The sequence below is a fragment of the Camellia sinensis genome, chromosome 5, assembly GCF_055761805.1.
Source record: "Camellia sinensis isolate YWXY chromosome 5, ASM5576180v1, whole genome shotgun sequence".
Taxonomy (NCBI): Eukaryota; Viridiplantae; Streptophyta; class Magnoliopsida; order Ericales; family Theaceae; genus Camellia; species Camellia sinensis.
In genome coordinates this window covers 136082340-136103762 of record NC_138965.1, presented here as the reverse complement: position 1 = coordinate 136103762, position 21423 = coordinate 136082340, and the positions used below count along the sequence as shown (strand labels likewise).

General features: G+C 38.3%; 1 protein-coding gene and 1 long non-coding RNA gene across 3 annotated transcripts; both read right to left on the bottom strand.

The window, feature by feature from the left end:
• Nucleotides 1-1306: 1306 nt before the first annotated feature.
• On the bottom strand, nt 1307-2130 carry LOC145790220 (uncharacterized). Its single transcript, XR_014328888.1, has 2 exons — nt 1649-2130; nt 1307-1541 (listed from the first exon to the last, which is right to left on the bottom strand). It is a non-coding gene; the product is annotated as an uncharacterized LOC145790220 (long non-coding RNA).
• An 11086-nt stretch (nt 2131-13216) lies between these two features.
• LOC145790219 (uncharacterized) lies at nt 13217-15761 on the bottom strand. Of its 2 annotated transcripts, XM_082868021.1 has the most exons (4): nt 15651-15761; nt 15461-15574; nt 13577-13764; nt 13217-13369 (listed from the first exon to the last, which is right to left on the bottom strand). In XM_082868021.1, exons 1-3 carry the CDS (start codon nt 15714-15716, stop codon nt 13585-13587), a joined length of 360 nt encoding a protein of 119 aa, XP_082724147.1. In that variant the 5' UTR covers nt 15717-15761; the 3' UTR covers nt 13217-13369; nt 13577-13584. The 2 variants fall into 2 exon arrangements, with proteins under 2 accessions (XP_082724147.1, XP_082724146.1); XM_082868020.1 differs by having other exon boundaries at nt 13217-13764.
• Nucleotides 15762-21423: the final 5662 nt, after the last annotated feature.

Genomic DNA, 21423 nt, shown 5'->3' with positions numbered 1-21423 from the left:
GTCCCATTTGTACATTGCATAGAGCAAATTTGGGGATACAAACCCTACATTGGCGAAGCGTGGAATTCGACAAATGTAGAATTGGAGAATTGACCATCGGACTCGGTGTTGACGGTTAATGACAATTATTCAAGAAGGTATGTAATGTTTGATTTCTAGATGATCGTAGTGTGGAATATCATGTTACGGTTCATTTTCTGGTTAAAAGGATGTATACTCTTAATTTATGTTAGTTGAATGTTTGTAGTGTTCATTTGTCCATGAGGTGTGTTTGATGTCGATGATGTGGTGTGGTTGCTGTAATGTGATAATATCGTAATTGAATGTTAGTTTGAATTTAGGTCAGCTCTAGTGTTAAAATAACGCATAACATTTTCACATTTTTACATTTGGATGCCTTGTTTTGGGGTTCAATTTGTTGAATAGTGGGTTGCTGATGTTCACATCCAGCAAACATTATCAAACAAATATTTTGCACAAGTCAACATTACATTCCCATCACAAAAACCAAATCAAACCACTACAAGAATTAACACTTTTGCCGACCAAAAAATTGGTCACTAAAAGCCCATTTTTGGTCGGCAAAAATTATCCGCGACCAATTTTTTTGGTCGCTACTTTGGTCGCCAATTGAGGGTCGGCAAAAGTAATTCGCGACCAAAATTTTGGTTGGTCGGGAAAAGTCAAATTTGCCGACTAAATTTTTGGTCGCGAAATATATCATTACCGCGACTAATTCATTTAGTCGCTGAAACACTTTGGTCGCGAAAAGTGATAGTTTCCCGACCAAAAAATTTGGTCGCCAATTGTGACATTCCGCGACCAAAAAAATTTTGGTCGCTAATCGTGACATTCCGCGACAAAAAAGTTTGGTCACCAATCGTGACATTCCGCGACCAAAAATTTTGGTCGCCAATTGTCACATTCCGCGACCAAATAGATTAGTCGCCAAAAGTCGAGAAATCGCCGACTACCAATTTAGTCGCCAAAAGATAAGAAATTGCCGACCAATGATTTTAGTCGCAAAAGTATAGAATTTGCCGACCAATTTTTTAGTCGTCAAATCTCTTTTTTTTTTTTTTTGTCACAATCCTTTTTTGTTTATAACCAGTCAATCCAATATCGAACAAAATTCAATCAACCCAACCACAATTACGGAACAATAACATTTTTTTTTAAAAAAAACTACGAAATACAAACAAGATGTCCAGTAAAGCTAAGTATGCTCATTGAAGTAACTTCAGACCTCAAAAGATCAACAACATGAATGACTCGTCATTGTAATACATAGAATTAGACTGAATTCTGGTAGGAACAAAATTTCTTAGTAGTAAAATTGATTGAAAGAGAGATTCATACATTCCAAAGTTTTAAATAAGCAGCAAGAAAACTGAACCAAAATCCAAAAATAACAGAATAACTATATGAAGAAAGCTGCTGCGTAAGACCATTCTTCGCTTTTGCTTCCGGCATGCAATAACCACAAAATCCACAACATCTCATTTCTTCTTGCCAGCCTTTGCAGCATCTCCAGCCTTGGTCTACACATTGTGTAACAATGAGAGAGAGAGAGAGAGAGAGAGAGAGAGAGAGAGAGAGATTGACCAGTGTACGTGTACCCCAAGGCCAAGATAAGCAATTTCCTTACCTTCTTTACACCACGGATCTTCTTGGTCCTGTTCTTCCTTTCCTTCAATTGCTTCCTTGACTTCTCCACCTTTGTGTCCAGGCCGTTCTGCGAAGGAGAAATAGACAAGAAATAAATACACTATAAAGAAAATGAAAAACTTCTAGAGATAAATTCCATATGCTCACTTTCTTACTCATATCATGATAACAAAAGAATACATAGGAAACCTCAATATGACTTGATACTGCCATGTACTCACAAAAACAAACATATTCACTTGAGTGATTTACATAAAATCCATTCTTTATAGTTCATACTCAGAGCTTAACACAAGCATGCATACAGGATTGAGTATTTTGCATAAATACTTTCTAGATCCCAATTATTCCTTAAATGCAAATGTGTACCAAACTGATCAGGACCATTTGAACACTCAAACATCAAGGTTGAATTTCCAGACCAATAAAAATCATCTAACCAATATACCGGAATTCCCAAGCACAAGTAGTGAAGATCTCAATATCTTCAGAAATAATTTAGAAAACAATGGACATAATGTATTGAGTTCTCTTAAAAAAGTTTATAAAGCCATTAGAGATGAATATGGCTATTTGACCCATTTTAGCATTGCAGGTGGATCAAATAGTACACAGAACAATTGAAGTTTGCTTCCAAACATCACAATTTTGAACTCAAGATACATTTAAACATTTTAGAATTCAGGTGGATAAAAAATGTGCCATCATTAATCCTCTATGCAAATAAAGCTTATCATCTTATTCTCCTGTTGTGATTGAATTCTTCACTGAATTCAAACATAATCAACGTTTTAATAAGAATTACTGTACTGCACTGCACTGCACTGGGTCAAATAAGAGGAGTAGAAAAAAATTCAACAGCATGATTGATACTAAAAGAGATACTGCATAAATGAATCTAAAACAAAACCCATACATACCGAAGCAACAGAAATTGCAAACAAAAGCAGAGAGAATGTTCATTTCAGTGCAACTTAGGTGATGCAGACGCCCATTTAAATAGATAGCAATTGGTAGTACACAGGTGAAAACAAAAATAATACAAAAATAAGAAAAGATGAGAAATTAACCTGATGAGCCTGTATTTTGGCTCGTATTTCTTTGCATTCTCAACGGAATCATAAATCAAACCAAAACCAGTAGATTTGCCTCCTCCAAAATGGGTACGAAACTTAAAAACAAAGATGGCATTTGGGTCTTTCACCTCATACATCCTAGACAATTTTTCCTTCAGCTCCGCCTTCAATTAAAAAAAGAAAACCCACAAGGAAAAAATGTAGAACAACCAATCAAAAAATAATATGTAGAACCAAACAAAGTAAATCTACCAGAAATTGAATACAACCTGAAAATGTGCATTAATAGGTAATGGCTATACAAGAACACATTAAATTAAATAAATAAACAACACTAGAATAACAATAGTTGATTAACACATTACACTTTAATAACTTAAGTAAACAAATGACCTCCCAGTAAAACAAACCCATGATTTCGTTTTTCAAGAATAATTGATCAACAATATAAAAGGTTAAACTAGATCACTAATTTGTGAATAAACTACACATATATTGCAATAACAACATTATAGCAAACAAAATAAATAGAAAAACATGTTGTACAAACCATGAGATGTTGGAGAGAAATCAAAAAAGGAGAAAGAACAAACCTTGGAAACATTTGGTCTTCCTGGATGTAGAACGTCAATGATCTGAATCCAGTCAATTAAAACAAAACAAAAAAATGTGACAAGTAAATTAACTATAGCGATCCCGGGTTTACCCTTGTTATACCGTGATCCGGACATGTGTCCGTGGATGTTGGTAGTTGTTTATTATTTTGTTTACATCCTTTTACTTCGTATTTGAGTTATAGGATGTGTTGGGCGGATTTGTTTCAGGTTGGTTGAGTTTAGAAACCAAAACTAGTTGCCCAGATTTTTGGCCTGTACGCTCGAGCGGAGGTGTTGGCGCTCGAGCGGAGATTACACCCATTCAGTATTTTCCTGTGCAGCGTTGTACGCTCGAGCGTGGTATTGGCCGCTCGAGCGGGGTTGTCTGAGTGCCGCTCGAGCGTAGGGTTGGGAGCTCGAGCGGAGGCCTGGTTCTGCAAAACTGCTGGGCGAGTGCATTTTGCGCTCGAGCGGGCGGTTGGCCGCTCGAGCGGAAGTCTGTGAGTGGCCGCTCGAGCGGGGTGTTTTACGCTCGAGCGGAGACCTGGGTTAAAGTCCCGAATTTGTGACTCTTCAAATCACTTTTTCATTTTCTCTTCTCTCTCTTACTTTTCCAAAATCACCATTGTTGAGCCTCTCACTCTAGACTCTACCTTCTCTCTAGGTTTTGATTTAGTAGGAGTGATTTACTCACCTTTGGCCTTTACAAAAAAAGTTGTTGATCGTCGAGGGCTTCATTTTAATCTGAAAATCTCGGGTTTTGGAGCACGTTGGGTTTTGTGGTCTTCTCCTTTGGGACTTCGAATTTGAGGTAGGGATATCCTACTCCTCTCTATGGGTTTTGTCTTTAAATTTTGGTATTTTGAGATGTTGGGCTTGGTTTGGTAATTTTGTGAAAGTTTAGGGCTTTTGTGTAATTTTACAAAAGTTGGGGTTTTATTCATAATAAACCTAGATGCATGTTTGGCATGGAGAAATGGAATTGATGTTGAATCATTGATGAAAATGGGACCTAAGGGTTGAAATGGTAATTATGGAAAATGGCCTAATTACATTGTTTAATTAATTGAGATAATTAATTGTGAGAAATGAGGAATGAAATGTTGATTGAATATCCATTTGTGCATTTATTTTCTGTTTAGAAATAACTGCTTTGGGCTATCGGTGGAGGATAGTCGTGATTGTTGTAGACAATGCATGATGATTAGGTAAACTGAAACTAATCAATGAAATGTGTCATGGAACTTGACAGTTGATAGAATACATTATTTGTATGTATTGGGTGATTGTATATAGAACCATTGTGTTTGTATACGTTATGTGTAGAGGAGGAGATAGGGGATGTACTCCGCGGTTTAGGGGAAGATAGGGGATGTACCTCTAAACCGGATAGGTATTGGGAGGAGATAGGGGATGAACTCCGTAGACACAGCTCATATGCTTGTCTAGAGAAGTGAAAATAGAGCTCATATGCTTATCTTTGTGAAGTGTGGATACAGCTTATATGCTTATCTGTGAATGTGGGATATTGTTGTTATACATATCTGTTGTGATGTGTGGATACAGCTTATATGCTTATCTGTGAATGTGGGATATTGTTGTTATACATATCTGTTGAGAATGTGGATATAGCTTGTATGCTTATCTGAATGTGAGATATAGTTTTTATACATATCTGTGGAAATGTTGATAGAGCTAGCATGCTTATCTGTTGAAAAAAGGGAAAATGAAAGGTAACTTAGACTCATAAGTTATAAGACATAAATATGTGATTTATGTGATTGTATCAGTGTTGACCATCTATCAATTGCTAATATTTTAGTCATTGTCCATGGTTGGTTTAGTGTATTTCTACTGGGCTGTGGCTCACCCTATATGGGAATATCATTTTCAGGTGCAGGAAGCATGCCACCTCCAAGGACATAGCTGGAGGCTAGTGGCGGACATACTTTTGTCGCTTAACTTTTGATGTATTACATGTAACTTCAAGCCTAGGGCTTATTGTGTAAACGAGTTAGTACTCTTTTGTTGTAACCAAGTGTTAACTTGGAAAGCTGTAAGCCCGTAGGGCATTTTGTTACGATGTTGACATGTAATACTTATGTAATGAAATTCTAATGAATGAAAGAATGTGGTTAGTTTATATGTAAATGTATTTCTTATTTGATGGGTTTATTGTTGTTATTTTGAGGGCGTTACAACTTGGTATCAGAGCGTACCGGGTTCGAATACTTTGGGTACGTGGGAAGTGATTAGTATCACAATGGGTTTGTCTCGCTTGGTAGAGACTTAGATGTAGTATCATATGCTATGTGCTTAATTGATAACATGCTTATGTGATTATGTGGGTATGGGATTTAATTTCTGGGATGTTGATTGGATCCTTGAGTTTCTGGGAGTCTTGTTGGAAAAGCACTTGATCAATGCTGTTTCTAACCGGAACTCTAGTAACGTCTCGGGACTATCATTATCCGGAAATGAAATTCGTAAGTGCTTATGTGTTTATGTGCTTATGTGGAGTGAATTACAGTTGTCCATGTATTAGGACGTGAGTGTTTAGTTTCGGCACATTTATGAATGTGCTAACGTTCTGTGTTGCCTTTATTAGGATGTCAGGACGAGGAAGAGGTGCTAGGCGTGGTAGACCTGCGAGGCAGGAAGTACCGTTACCTGGTGAGATTTCGGCAGTACAGGAGGGAGTTGGTCAGGCCAACGTGGTCGAGCCAGTAGGTCAGCAGGCTATAGGTGCCTTGGCCAGAGAGATAGCAGGAGCTTTGGGTATTCTTAGAGCTGGGAATCAGGCAGCTGAGACAGGGCCTTCTTTCTTGAAGAGGGAGTTCTTCCGGTCTAATCCGGATGAGTTTATCGGGGATCCGAAGGAGCCACTGAAGGCTGATGAGTGGTTAGAATAGATGAGTAAGACGTTCGAGATGCTTGGCATTGAGGACGGAGCACTGAAAGTGACCTTGGCATCCTTCCAGCTGAAGGGAGATGCGGGTCAATGGTGGAAGTACGACAAGGCTCGTGTGGGCAGTACTTGGGAGACGTTTATAAATGCTTTTCAGGAGAGGTTTTTGTCTGCAGCAGCTAGGGAGAAGCTGAGGGATCAGTTTAGCCGGCTTAAACAGCAGGGCTTGTCAGTGGCCGAGTTTGAGGCTACTTTTACCAGTCTGTCCAGGTTTGCACCGGAGCTGGTGGCGTCTGAGGAACGCCGTTGCTATGAGTTTGAGCGGAAGTTGAGGCGGGGCCTCAAGTTGAGAGTTGGTGGGTCTTACATTCGAGAGTATAGACACCTAGTTGATGCTGCTGCTCATATGGAGATTATGATGCAGGAGGAGGAGGAAGAACAGAGGGGCTCCAAGAGGAGCCAGGATAGTCAGAGTGATGGCAGGAGACAGAAGGGTTATAACCCTCAGCAGTCTCAGGGTGCAGTCTCTAGATCGACCTTTCCAGTGCCGAGTGTAGGCTCGGGGAGAGGCAGTCAGGGGGAATTCACTTGTTATAAGTGTGGCCAGCTGGGTCACAAGGTTTCAGTTTGCCCGCAGAAGGGTGGAGGTCAGAAAGCTGCATCTTCTTCAGCTAGACCGCAGAGTCAGAGTTTGGGCAGGGGGCAGCTCTTGACTGGTTATCAGTGTGGACAACCTGGGCACATGAAGAGGTTTTGCCCACAGTTGAGTGCCACTTCGGGAGCGTCTGGTTCTAGGCAGACGCAGGGTTTTCAGCCAGCTCAGTCTGTGCAGGCCTCGAGGGCCAATCCGGGAGCTTCGTCATCCCAGTCTGTGCAGCAGTCTTTTGCTCCGAGAGGTGAGCAGGTAGACCAGGGGCCTACGGGGCGCGTGTATGCTGTTACCGCACAGGATTTAGTACCGGCTCCATCAGTAGTGAGAGGTACTTTTCTGTTTTGCAACTCAGTTGCTAGTGTGTTGATAGACACGGGTGCATCTCATTCTTTTGTATCTGCTGCATTTGCATCGGTTTTGGAATTGGAGTTAGCACAGTTAGCATCTCCTATTTGTGTAGTATCGCCTTTGGGTGGTGAGTTGATCCTGAAACAGGGTGTTAGAGGATGTGATATAGAGGTCGCCGACTATAGGCTTCCTTTTCCGTTTGTTGTCATGCCCATGAAGGGTTTTGATGTTATTTTGGGTATGGACTGGCTATCGTCATACCGGGCTGTTATTGATTGCTACCGCCAGAGGGTCACGTTATGTACCTTGAGCGGGGAGTGGTTCCATTTCTTGGGAGACCGGGTTGGTAGTGTTTTGCCACCGGGGTATGATTCGCGAGGGCGAAGTGAGCTTAGTAGTCTACTTGCTAGCTTTGAGAGTGGTGAGAGTGGTGAGACCCAGGTTGTATTGCCGAGGGTGGTCTGTGAGTATTTGGATGTTTTTCCCGAAGATCTTGTTAGTTTGCCACCTCACCGAGAGATAGAGTTCTCTATTGATTTAGTGCCCGGCACGGCGCCGATTTCTATGGCACCTTACCGTTTTGCTCCAGCAGAGTTGGTTGAGTTGAAAGTTCAGCTCCAGGAATTGCTAGATAAGGGCTTTGTTCGCCCTAGTGTTTCACCGTGGGGAGCACCGGCACTCTTTATTAAAAAGAAAGATGGTGCCTTGAGATTGTGTATTGACTACCGGAAGTTGAATCGGGCTACGGTTAAGAATAAGTATCCTATGCCCCGTATAGATGATTTGTTTGACCAATTGAAGGGTTCCCGTTGTTTCTCTAAGATAGACTTGAAATCGGGTTACCACCAGTTGAGGGTCAGGGAAGAGGATATTCCGAAAACGGCATTCCGAACGCGGTATGGCCATTATGAGTTTCTGGTGATGCCATTTGGGCTTACCAATGCACCGGCAGTCTTTATGGACTTGATGAACCGGGTTTTCCGGGAGTTCTTAGACCGATTTGTGGTCGTCTTCGTGGACGACATTCTTATCTATTCGTCTTCTGAGGAGGAGCACGAGGAACACTTGAGAGTGGTGCTTGAGTTACTTAGAGCCCATAGGCTGTATGCCAAGTTTGGGAAGTGTGAGTTCTGGCTGAGGGAAGTCAAATTCTTAGGCCACGTGGTATCCGGGGAAGGGGTGTCTGTTGATACATCCAAGGTTGAGGCAGTGCAGGATTGGGCACAGCCTAAGAGTGTGTTTGAGATCCGCAGTTTTCTGGGATTAGCTGGGTATTACCGTCGGTTTGTGAAAGATTTCTCCAGGTTAGCGTCACCGTTGACTAGACTGACTCGGAAGGGAGTCAAGTTTGTATGGAGTGAGACTTGTGAAAAGTCATTTCAGGAGTTGAAAGTTAGATTGACCACCGCTCCGGTGTTGATTATTCCGGAGAGAGGGTTGGGTTATGCGGTTTATTGTGATGCCTCACGAGAGGGTTTGGGTTGTGTGTTGATGCAAGAGGGAAAAGTGGTAGCTTATGGCTCACGTCTGTTGAAAATACACGAGAAGAATTACCCCACACACGACCTAGAGTTAGCAGCAGTGATTTTTGCCTTGAAAATCTGGAGGCACTACCTTTATGGTGAGAGGTTCGAGGTATTCTCGGATCATAAGAGTTTGAAGTATCTGTTTACACAGAGAGACTTGAATTTGAGGCAGAGGAGGTGGATGGAGTTCATCGAGGATTATGATTTTGAGTTGCATTATCATCCGGGAAAGGCCAATGTTGTGGCCGATGCCCTCAGTAGGAAGACCATTAGTGATGTTGCTAGTATAGCCATCCGGGAATGGGAGATGTTGGGAGCACTTGGCGAGTTTGATTTGCTTCTGGGCGAATCTGTTGAGGCTGCGGCCTTGTTTTCTGTTGTTGCGCAGCCTACACTTGTGATTAGAGTGCTAGAGGCACAGAGAGGTAACCTTGAGGTAGAATCCCTCCGAGAGAAGATCTCCAGTGGGAAAGTTGAGAAGGGTTTGACGGTGTATCCCGACCTGAGTGTGAGATACCGAGATCGTTTGTTTGTACCGGAGTCTTGCCGAGAGGAAGTACACCGAGAGTTTCATCATTCGCGCCTTGCGGTGCATCCGGGAGGTACTAAGATGTATCAGGATTTGGGTCGCCAGTTTTGGTGGCGGGGTATGAAGAGAGATGTGGCTGTTTTCGTATCGAAGTGCCTTCCTTGCCAGCAAGTGAAGGCCGAGCATCAGAGGCCAGCGGGTTTGTTGCAACCCTTGCCTATGGCCGAGTGGAATGGGAGCATGTCACTATGGACTTCGTTGTAGGTCTTCCGAAGACTCAACGGGGTAGTGATGCTATTTGGGTGGTTGTAGACCGGTTGACTAAGTCGGCGCACTTTATTCCTATGCGCGTGAGAGATTCGGTAGATCATCTTGCCGACTTGTATATTCGGGACGTAGTGAGATTGCACGGGGTCCCAGTGACGATCATCTCAGATAGAGATCCTCGTTTTACTGCTAGGTTGTGGCAGAGTTTGCAGAGTGCCTTGGGCACTAAGTTGACCTTTAGTACGGCTTATCATCCTCAGACTGACGGGCAGCCCGAGCGTACTATTCAGATCCTTGAGGATATGCTTCGGGGTTGTGTCCTGGACTTCAGTGGGACGTGGGAGAGGCACTTGCCCTTAGTAGAGTTTGCCTACAACAACAGTTTTCAGTCTAGCATCGGTATGGCACCGTTTGAGGCTTTGTATGGCCGACCGTGTAGGTCTCCAGTGTGTTGGGCCGAGGTGGGTGATGCACCTTTGTTGGGTCCAGAGTTGGTTAGGGAGACAACGAAGAAAGTTGAGCTTATCCGTAGGAGGCTTGTTACAGCCCAGAGTCGACAAAAGAGTTATGCCGACCGTAGGAGGAGGCCTTTGGCGTTTGAGGTAGGTGATTATGTCTTTCTGAAGATATCACCTACACGGGGCTTGATGAGATTTGGGAAGAGTGGGAAGTTATCCCCTCGGTTTATTGGTCCTTTTGAGATCCTTGAGAGGATTGGTGAGGTTGCTTATCGGTTAGCCTTACCACCGCAGTTGTCCGGAGTGCATGACGTGTTTCATGTGAGTATGCTTCGGAAGTATGAGCCAGATCCCTCACATGTGTTGGATTGGACTGATTTAGAGGTAGATGAGGATGCCTCGTATGAGGAGAGATCGGTTCGGGTCTTGGATAGGCGGGATCAGGTCCTGCGTGGCAAGACCATTCCTTTGGTGAAAGTCTTGTGGAAACATCACGGAGTGGAGGAAGCCACTTGGGAACGTGAGTTGGGAGTCCGTGAGAAATATCCGGACTTGTTTGTTGATGTGTGATCTTGTATTTAAATTTTACATTTTGTTGAACTTAAGAGCTTTTATATATGTCTTAAGTTGTGAAACATTGAAAATGTTTTGATTATTGGAACTATATTTTAAGAACTTGCCTCATATGGAAGTTGAATGTAACACTATATATGTTGAATATATTGTTGAAATTGGAAAGATAGTGCATAATGTTGATGCATGTTGAAAATACATATGTTGTTTACATATTGTGATATGTCTCTTGTTAAAGGGATGGGATGACCGGTAATGGGTCGAATTGTTGAATGTTAAATTGTAACATTGTCTAAAATGAAGGAAAACTTGTTTTGAAAACTTGTGCTTAATTTCGGGGGTGAAATTCTTTAAGGGGGGGAGGTTATAGCGATCCCGGGTTTACCCTTGTTATACCGTGATCCGGACATGTGTCCGTGGATGTTGGTAGTTGTTTATTATTTTGTTTACATCCTTTTACTTCGTATTTGAGTTATAGGATGTGTTGGGCGGATTTGTTTCAGGTTGGTTGAGTTTAGAAACCAAAACTAGTTGCCCAGATTTTTGGCCTGTACGCTCGAGCGGAGGTGTTGGCGCTCGAGCGGAGATTACACCCATTCAGTATTTTCCTGTGCAGCGTTGTACGCTCGAGCGTGGTATTGGCCGCTCGAGCGGGGTTGTCTGAGTGCCGCTCGAGCGTAGGGTTGGGAGCTCGAGCGGAGGCCTGGTTCTGCAAAACTGCTGGGCGAGTGCATTTTGCGCTCGAGCGGGCGGTTGGCCGCTCGAGCGGAAGTCTGTGAGTGGCCGCTCGAGCGGGGTGTTTTACGCTCGAGCGGAGACCTGGGTTAAAGTCCCGAATTTGTGACTCTTCAAATCACTTTTTCACTTTCTCTTCTCTCTCTTACTTTTCCAAAATCACCATTGTTGAGCCTCTCACTCTAGACTCTACCTTCTCTCTAGGTTTTGATCTAGTAGGAGTGATTTACTCACCTTTGGCCTTTACAAAAAAAGTTGTTGATCGTCGAGGGCTTCATTTTAATCTGAAAATCTCGGGTTTTGGAGCACGTTGGGTTTTGTCGTCTTCTCCTTTGGGACTTCGAATTTGAGGTAGGGAAATCCTACTCCTCTCTATGGGTTTTGTCTTTAAATTTTGGTATTTTGAGATGTTGGGCTTGGTTTGGTAATTTTGTGAAAGTTTAGGGCTTTTGTGTAATTTTACAAAAGTTGGGGTTTTATTCATAATAAACCTAGATGCATGTTTGGCATGGAGAAATGGAATTGATGTTGAATCATTGATGAAAATGGGACCTAAGGGTTGAAATGGTAATTATGGAAAATGGCCTAATTACATTGTTTAATTAATTGAGATAATTAATTGTGAGAAATGAGGAATGAAATGTTGATTGAATATCCATTTGTGCATTTATTTTCTGTTTAGAAATAACTGCTTTGGGCTATCGGTGGAGGATAGTCGTGATTGTTGTAGACAATGCATGATGATTAGGTAAACTGAAACTAATCAATGAAATGTGTCATGGAACTTGACGGTTGATAGAATACATTATTTGTATGTATTGGGTGATTGTATATAGAACCATTGTGTTTGTATACGTTATGTGTAGAGGAGGAGATAGGGGATGTACTCCGCGGTTTAGGGGAAGATAGGGGATGTACCTCTAAACCGGATAGGTATTGGGAGGAGATAGGGGATGAACTCCGTAGACACAGCTCATATGCTTGTCTAGAGAAGTGAAGATAGAGCTCATATGCTTATCTTTGTGAAGTGTGGATACAGCTTATATGCTTATCTGTGAATGTGGGATATTGTTGTTATACATATCTGTTGTGATGTGTGGATACAGCTTATATGCTTATCTGTGAATGTGGGATATTGTTGTTATACATATCTGTTGGGAATGTGGATATAGCTTGTATGCTTATCTGAATGTGAGATATAGTTTTTATACATATCTGTGGAAATGTTGATAGAGCTAGCATGCTTATCTGTTGAAAAAAGGGAAAATGAAAGGTAACTTAGACTCATAAGTTGTAAGACATAAATATGTGATTTATGTGATTGTATCAGTGTTGACCATCTATCAATTGCTAATATTTTAGTCATTGTCCATGGTTGGTTTAGTGTATTTCTACTGGGCTGTGGCTCACCCTATATGGGAATATCATTTTCAGGTGCAGGAAGCATGCCGCCTCCAAGGACATAGCTGGAGGCTAGTGGCGGACATACTTTTGTCGCTTAACTTTTGATGTATTACATGTAACTTCAAGCCTAGGGCTTATTGTGTAAACGAGTTAGTACTCTTTTGTTGTAACCAAGTGTTAACTTGGAAAGCTGTAAGCCCGTAGGGCATTTTGTTATGATGTTGACATGTAATACTTATGTAATGAAATTCTAATGAATGAAAGAATGTGGTTAGTTTATATGTAAATGTATGTCTTATTTGATGGGTTTATTGTTGTTATTTTGAGGGCGTTACATTAACAGCAAACAATAATCATCAATACATGAAAAGTGTAAGAAATTAGAACTGACAAATTGCTTCCTCGAGAGAAGCAGATTAGTCATGAACTTCCTCGTTTGTATGGTCACCGCCTTACTGTCCGCCATTATCCTACAAACAAGCTTCCCATTAAACCCTAGAAAGTGCACACACACATTTGTCTATATATAGATATGCTTATAGAGAGAGAGAGAGAGAGAGAGAGAGAGAGAGAGAGTTACTCCGGTGAGGTTTCTCTCTTTCCTGCGCCTCCGTGCTCTGTTCTCTGATCTGCTAGGTCACGTATCGGAGGAACCAGAAAGGGACTATGACATTAGGGTTTCAGATTTTGATACATGGACTATATATATCCTGGCTGAACTAAAACCCTAGCCCAATCTTGGAAAAAGAAGGGTTGTGATTCTCTTTGGGCCGGACCGGGTTCAGCAATAACTTTGCTTTACTGGACATATTCATCATATCTTTGAGCATACTTACTTCATGAGTCACAGGAGCATCAACCTCAATAACTTTGCAGCAATTTTTAACTTGTTCAAGAATGTCCACATCATCTTCACAGCAGAGTATGAGTTTACATGTCTCTTTGACAAATCCTCAAACAGCTTCTGTGCACAAGTTTTGTATACCCAACAAGACCATGGTCTATCAAACACAAAGTAAACCCTCTGATGCAAGACAAATTTGTGCTCAATTAGAGTCTTCACAAGGCCAAATCTTTCAAGGCTTATCTAGAAAAAAATAATATGGCAATAACAAGTGTAATTAATTTTAGTGTTCGGCTATTTTAGTATTTTTAATATTAAGCCATTTAGCACCTAGGCTAGTGCATCTCTAGGGATGGGTTATGTTACGCCTTGTTCATTGCTGCAATTAGCATTGGTTATGTTATGTCTTGGAGCAATGACTTGACTAATTGGCCATAGGTAAATCATTAGTAGCCGTAGATAGGACAAAATGATCAAACCACATGAGAGGTCATTGGATATTTTTAAACGTGAGAGGGTGAAGTGCTCCAGGCCATACCATAAGGGGTAAAATGATTTTTTCCAAAAATAAAATAAATGAACTAATCTGCTCAAGGATACAACCATAAGGGGTAAAATGAAGTGCTCCAGGCCATACCATAAGGGGTAAAATGATTTTTTCCAGGCCATACCATAAGGGGTAAAATGAACGGACACAACAAGGATACGACCAAAAAAAAAAAAACGTTTTATATACGACCAACTAGATGTTTCATCCATGGCTAGCACTTATTGTCTAAAAGTCAAGAAAATAAAATAGAATAGAGACAGGAACTATTTGCTCAATGAGTTCCATCAGATGTGTCTAAGAAAAAACAGTGAGAAACTAAAATCAGTATAATTGAACAAATAAACCACAGATTATATGTGTCCCTGCAATGAAATGAATAGTCATAATTGTCATAGTGATTTTTTCACCACACCAATATAACAACAGTTCAGATAACTAAAGTTTACCTTTCAAAGAAAGCTTTCTATGACAAATCTTATGGGGGTTGTTGATTTTCAGTCATAATTGTAGCATGGAAATCAGAAATAACCCACAGAAATACTTGAAAATATCAACCTCCCCTGAGGCTCGGGTGAGCATTGCTTATTCCATGCAATAGTTTTCTTCTCCTATTTTAAGAAAGTGAAAGAATGATAAACTATACTCTTAACTAGGACCAAATGGAATTTTCAAACCCATACACCAGTTTCAACAGAATAATTTAAATGATGCAGATAACAGCAACTCCAAGAGGTAAGTGAGATTTCATAATCCCATAGACAAACTATACTCTTAACTAGGACCAAATGGTGAAAAGAAATTCTGCCCATGGTGAAAAGATACTACATTTCCATCAGAGGTAATTCTTGTATTTTAGAATTGTTAATATATCAGAATGTTTTACGTGTGGACTGATTATTTTCCCATGACATAACTAATAAATTCTCTATCAGTATACCACATAATTTTGTTCCTCTATTAATGTGTGTTCATGTAAGTCTTAAAAGGGAAATTGCCTGAACTCACAAATTTTCCACACACACAAAAAAAAAAATATATATTTAAGAAATTAAAAAATATATATATATATATATATCTTTACTTAGCATCAACATTGAAATTGATATATCTGAATTTTAAGATCTCAACAAATCTCCAAAAATTCATACTGTAAGCATTGACAAATTTTGACAACAAGCACGTATGAGACAATCTTCTTTTCATGGGTCATACAAATCGATCTCAATTTCTGAACTGAAACAAGGAATCTATCACAGCAATACCAAGAGAACACATAACAAAGTATTTAAATATAAATAATCAGCAGACATGGGCACCAAGCCATACCCGTAGCTTAGATAGGTTGTAATTCACAGTCCTTATCAGAATTATGATCATCAAGGAACCAAGAGAAGTTTGATGGAGCAGGCGTTCTTGGTACCATGGAACACTTGGCAGCATCTGTTCAAATAAATAAGATGTTAATATGATCTTTATATAATCTAGTTAAATGATAGCCTACAGAGACAGTACTCACCAGCTTGTGAATACTGGCATTGAAAGAAGAATCTTGACTAAGTACTAGCAGAATAATTAGCACCATGTAGATTTGATTGGATGTCCCTTTTGAAGCATTATACAATGTTTCCAGCATGGGCATCAACTGTTGATTTCATTGCATAATGCAAATCAAATTAGGATATGTGGCATTTATGTTACGTAAACTACTAAAAATGATGACTGCTCATAAGATTTTTTAGTTACCATTGTACACAAAAATTTTTAAATTGTGTCCATAACATCACTTATCTGACAAGTAATAACCATTGTTCTTTTTTTTTTTTTTTTCTTTTTTTTCTAAAAATTTTGTTTTATCTCTTGCCAAGGTTACCACACAACAATAGGTGGGCTAACTAAATACAAATAAGATGGAAATGATAGCTGCCACTCCATACCAGTGTATCCAAATCTGTTCGCACCAAGACGTACTCCAGAAAATTTGAGTTCCCATGCACTAATGAGTAAAGCAGTAAGATAGCAATTTCATCAGCCAAGTACCTGAGGAGACAGTAGTCACAAAACCAATAAATTTACTTAAAGGATAGACAAATAGATAATACAATTTGATGATATTCACATAAAGTTTTTAACGGTGAATGCATTATGCTAGGCACTTTACCCCTTGTGACGCAAGGTATAAGCCTCAAGGCGTAAACATTTTGAATTTTTATATTTAGTAAACAACTAAAATATGTTAAAATATTGTAAATTAAATATAAAAGTGCAAATACATTTTCTCTCAAAGCATCAAACATTTCACTCCAGAGAAGGAAGCTTGCACTCTTTATACGTGAAATCAACATTCTTAGCTTCAGTTTTCAAGCCTTAGCTTTGTGTTTTTTCTTGGTCAATAATTTACTTGATTTTTCTCATGAATATAGTTACAAAAGGAGTTCTTTTATTGTTTAAATAATGTATTAGACTAAGTTTAACAACAATCCAAGATCAAGATCTCCATATGCACAAGCCTTTGAGGAGTGTCGCTTAAAAATAAAGCCTCAAGGCAAGCCTCGATAATGCGTTTTAAAACTTTGTATGAGAGAGAATAGAGCAATAGCATTTTCTACGTTTTTTCATTTTCATTTCTTTTAGATGGATGAGATAGGTCAGTTCATGCTGCTCAAAGACCAACCTCAATTAATAAAAAAAACACTCTTAGCAATCGTCAAGAAAGAATTTATCTAAGGAATTAAAGGGGGAAATGGTTAATATAGTGTATGAGGCAATATGGAGCCTAAAAAAGACATTTCAAAAACATTTAAAGCTAACATGGTCTCATACATATTATCCGTAACTACAAAATGCATAACATTAGTAATACTATGGGGCACCACAGGACATCACAGTATCATATTACTTGCATTACTTGCACCAACAGGCACAGAACAAGAGGATTCTATTAAGGAATTTGTAACTTGAATTACAACCAAGATTCTAATCTAGTTTATCAAAGAAAGAAAAGAAAATCTGTGAATGTAATCCAAGGATGCCAACAAAGGATTAAAAAGGTAAGCAACCAAATTAAAACTCTAGCATTTAGGAGGGACAGACTGCAATATGCAAAAATAACAGTCAACATCACTTTACTAGAAGAGATTGGAATAAGAACTGAACCACACTCAACAGCGGATCCGACTGTTGGAGTAAACATCTAATGCAAAGGATAACACAATCAACAACGGTAGATCATACTTAGATTATTTCATTATGCCATTTCATTATGCCACTTAGATTTTTAAACCTTTTTTTTTTCTTTCCCATTTTGTCAATCTTTATTTTGAACAACTACAGCAAGCAACAAAGTTTGGTTCCTCCTCAAAAGATTGTTTTTGCCATTAAGGATGTTAATTATTAAAGAGAATGAGAGGGGAAAGAAACTATTAGAATCAAAGTAAATTTCAGGGCTTGAATAAATGAAGTAATCCTGTGTTTAGCATTGTCATAACTTTGCATCAGTTCTGAATACATCCCAGTAGCAGCATCTGCAGGTTTAAAAATAAATAATTAGTCAAATAAATGTGAAACGAACAATGCACAGAGATCGTAGAGTGATACAAAGTGAAATCAAGGGCAAAACCTTAAACATTGTTAAGAGTGAAATATATCTTACGAGCACATTGGGACGCAATCTTTCATACTCCCATCTTCAGGTCTTGTCTAACCATCAAAACCTGCCATCACAATTTCCCAACTTGGAATTTGGAAATCAGAATTAAAATAAAATAAAAAATAAAAAAATAAAAACTAGTAAATGCATGAATCATCTTCAAAGTCAAATGAAACCAGTTATATCTATATCTATACCTACATCTTTCACCTTTATGTGCTCACATGACTATATAAGAAATTGAATAGAATCGTATATATCTTACAACACTGCAATCAAAAGTTAACAAATTGAATCAAATTAAATCAAAAAATAATTCCAACAGATTCAGATTTAATTACTAACAGATTCAGATCAAACAAAATTACAGATTTAGATTTAATTTATACAGATTCAGATTCCAAAATCACTAACAGATTCAGATCAGAAGAGACCTTGAAGCTAACAACATATTCTGGGTAAATATGAGTATTCTTATTCATATTCCATACTATACACTATCTTGGAGTATGAATATCATCGACTCCACTATCAAAGTCCTCACCATTGACACATAACAGAAAATCAGAAATGAACAAATAAACTAAGAGTCACAGATCTAAAAAAAAAAAATCACCATTGACACAGAAATGAACAAAAAATCACCATTGACAAACAATCTTAGTCACACAGAGTGACACAGATCTGAATAACACAAAAAAATCAGAGATCGGAGAGGAAAGAGAGACAGAGACAACGACATAGAGATCCGTACCTGGGAGGTCGATCGGTGCGATGAGAGTATGAGGTCGATCGGTCAATCTTGCGATGAGTGAGAGTCGATCTCTTGCGAGGTTGATCGGTCGAGATGAGTGATGAGATGAGAGTGAGAGAGTGAGTATGAGAGACTGATCAGATGAGAGTGAGATGAGAGTGAGAGACTGAAAAACGAGAGAGAGTGTGAGATGAGAGCTGCGTAATGTGTTTTTGAGTTTAGGGTTTTTTTCATTTCTTTGTTTTGTTTGGGTATAGATGAAGTGAAGTGAACGGTCCAGATCTTCTAAAAAAAAAAAAAGGAAAAAAAAAAAAAAAGTTATGCGGGCGGGTTGGTCGGGTGCCGTTCAAACCCGCAACCCGCCCGCAATCCGAAAATTAGAAATATCTCAAACCGCACCCAACCCTATTATATTTACAAAACCGCCCATACGCGTACGGGTCGGGTCGGGCCGGGCCGGGCGGGTTGTGCGGGTCGAATGACCCTATGCCCAGCCCTAATTCCCACCTCTACGTTTCAAATTTCCTTCCCAAACTTTTGGCGACCAAATATCATATTAGTCGCAAAAAAGGTACCTTCGCAGACAAATTTTTTTAGTCGCCAAATCTCAATCAATGGCGGCTAAAATATTAGTCGCTAAATGTACTAATTTGGCGACCAATTTTTTTTGGTTGTTGAAAATAAGTTTTTGGCGACCAAATTTTTGGTCGCCCAAAAATATGTGACCTTCCGCGACCAAATTTATAGTTGGTCGGCAAAAGCGTACCACTTTCTGCGACCAACTCATTTTTTGGTCGCCAAAATATAACCTTTTGCGACCAATAATATTTGGTCGCCAAAAATAATAATCATTCGCGACTAATTAATATTTAGTCGCCAAATGTCATTTTTTTGCGACCAAAATTTTTTTGGTCGGCAAAAGTGGTCGGCAATTGTGTAAATTCTTGTAGTGAACATTAGACAAAAATAAATCACAAGAGGATATTAACGTCAACTTAAATAGTACCAAATCAATTAAATATAATTTTTCAAAACAAAAAGGACTATTTGATTCATAAGAAAACTCGTAGGACTAAAATTATCAACTTTTCCTCATATGGGATTTATTGATAATTTTTTTTTTAAATGAAATTTTGATGGGTTTTGTTTTTTCCTTTTAATTTTTAAATGCCCTCTATTTTCAATCATAATTAAATTATATAGTGTAAGGAAATGAATCTATTTTTTTTTTTCAAAAAAAGGAAAATGAATTTAAAATTTTAATTGATAAAAGAAAATGAATCTAAAAAAATAAAATAAAGGGCGTATAAATTTTTTTTATATTTGTTATAAAAATAAAGAGCATTTAAAATTTAGAAGAAAAAAAGAAAAGAAAAAATTCATTTAATTTTGTGATTTAAAAAAACAAAAAAGGTTTGGCTTCTCTCAAGTTGGCCATCTCAACTTGAGAAAGTGTTTGGCTTTGGTAGGCTTATTTTGGAATCGATTTTGGTCATCCAAACCGTTTATTTTTTTGGGCTCATTGAGTAGAATATTCATTCAAAAAATTAAGAAGATTGAATATCGGTAGTTATATATTTGAATCAAAATTGTATTACAAAAATAGATGACTATTCTTAAATTATATTTGTCGTATATTTTTTAAAAAATAAATATGATTAAAACACATAACTACCGATGTCTAATCATATTAATTTTTTGCATGAATATCTTACTCAACGAATCCTAAGAGATGAACAGTTCGGATTATTAAAATTGGTCCCTAAATGGGCCTACCAAGCCAAACGCTCTCTCAATTGAGATGACAACTTGAGAAAATCCAAACCGATTAAGAAAATATTAAAATAAAAACAAACTCCATAGGTTTCGTTTTGATGATTCGAACCGTTTACTTTTTAGGACTCATTGAGTAGTATATTCATGCAAAAAATCAAGATGATCAGATATATGTACCTATATGTTTGAATGAAATTTATATTACAAAAAATGGATGGTTATTCTTAAAATTATATTTGTCGTCCATTTCTTTTTAAAAAATAAGTATGATTCAAATATATAGCTACCGATATCCAATTATTTTGATTTTTTGTATGAATATTCTACTAAACGAATCCAAAAAAAAAAAATGAACAGTTCTGATCATCAGAATCTATTCTAAAATGAGTCTATCAAGCCCAGACACTCTCTCAAATTGAGATGACAACTTGACAAAAGCCAAAAATATATAATGTTGAAATAGAGAGAATTGGAGAAAATGATATTTTAGTCTTTAGCAAGATATATATATATATATATATATATATATATATATATATATATATATAATTTTTCCTATTTTCTATGATAATGGAGGTGGTTAAGATGATTTATGGGAGATTTGATCAAAACCCCCCCATAATAAAATTTTAATGCATTAAGGACAAGCACAAAAAAAATTTCTTGAAAAGTCCAACAAATAGCACTATTATCAAAATATTAAATTTTAAAATGATATAACTTTTGATGTAGATGTCGGTTTTTAGTAAAATTAATATTTTTAGAATTCTCTCATCAAGATCTATCAAATAAGATCGATGTTGACTATGAAATTCTTAAATAAATAAAAAATTATTACCGCTGAAATTGATGTAAACAGTAACAGTAACAGTAACATGTTACTATGTTTGATAATTACTCTATTTGACAGGAACATGTTACTCTGTCTCACAATAATATCTTACTCTGTCTCATAGTAACATATTATTCTGGCAAAACATTTTATTTTGTTCTTACTCAATTATGTATTTTCTCCTCAAGGGTTTATGAAAAAAAAAAAAAAATGGGTTGTCTTTTTTACCAAACAAAGGTTCAATGGAAGAGTTTTATCTAAATTTCTCATGATTTAATGCA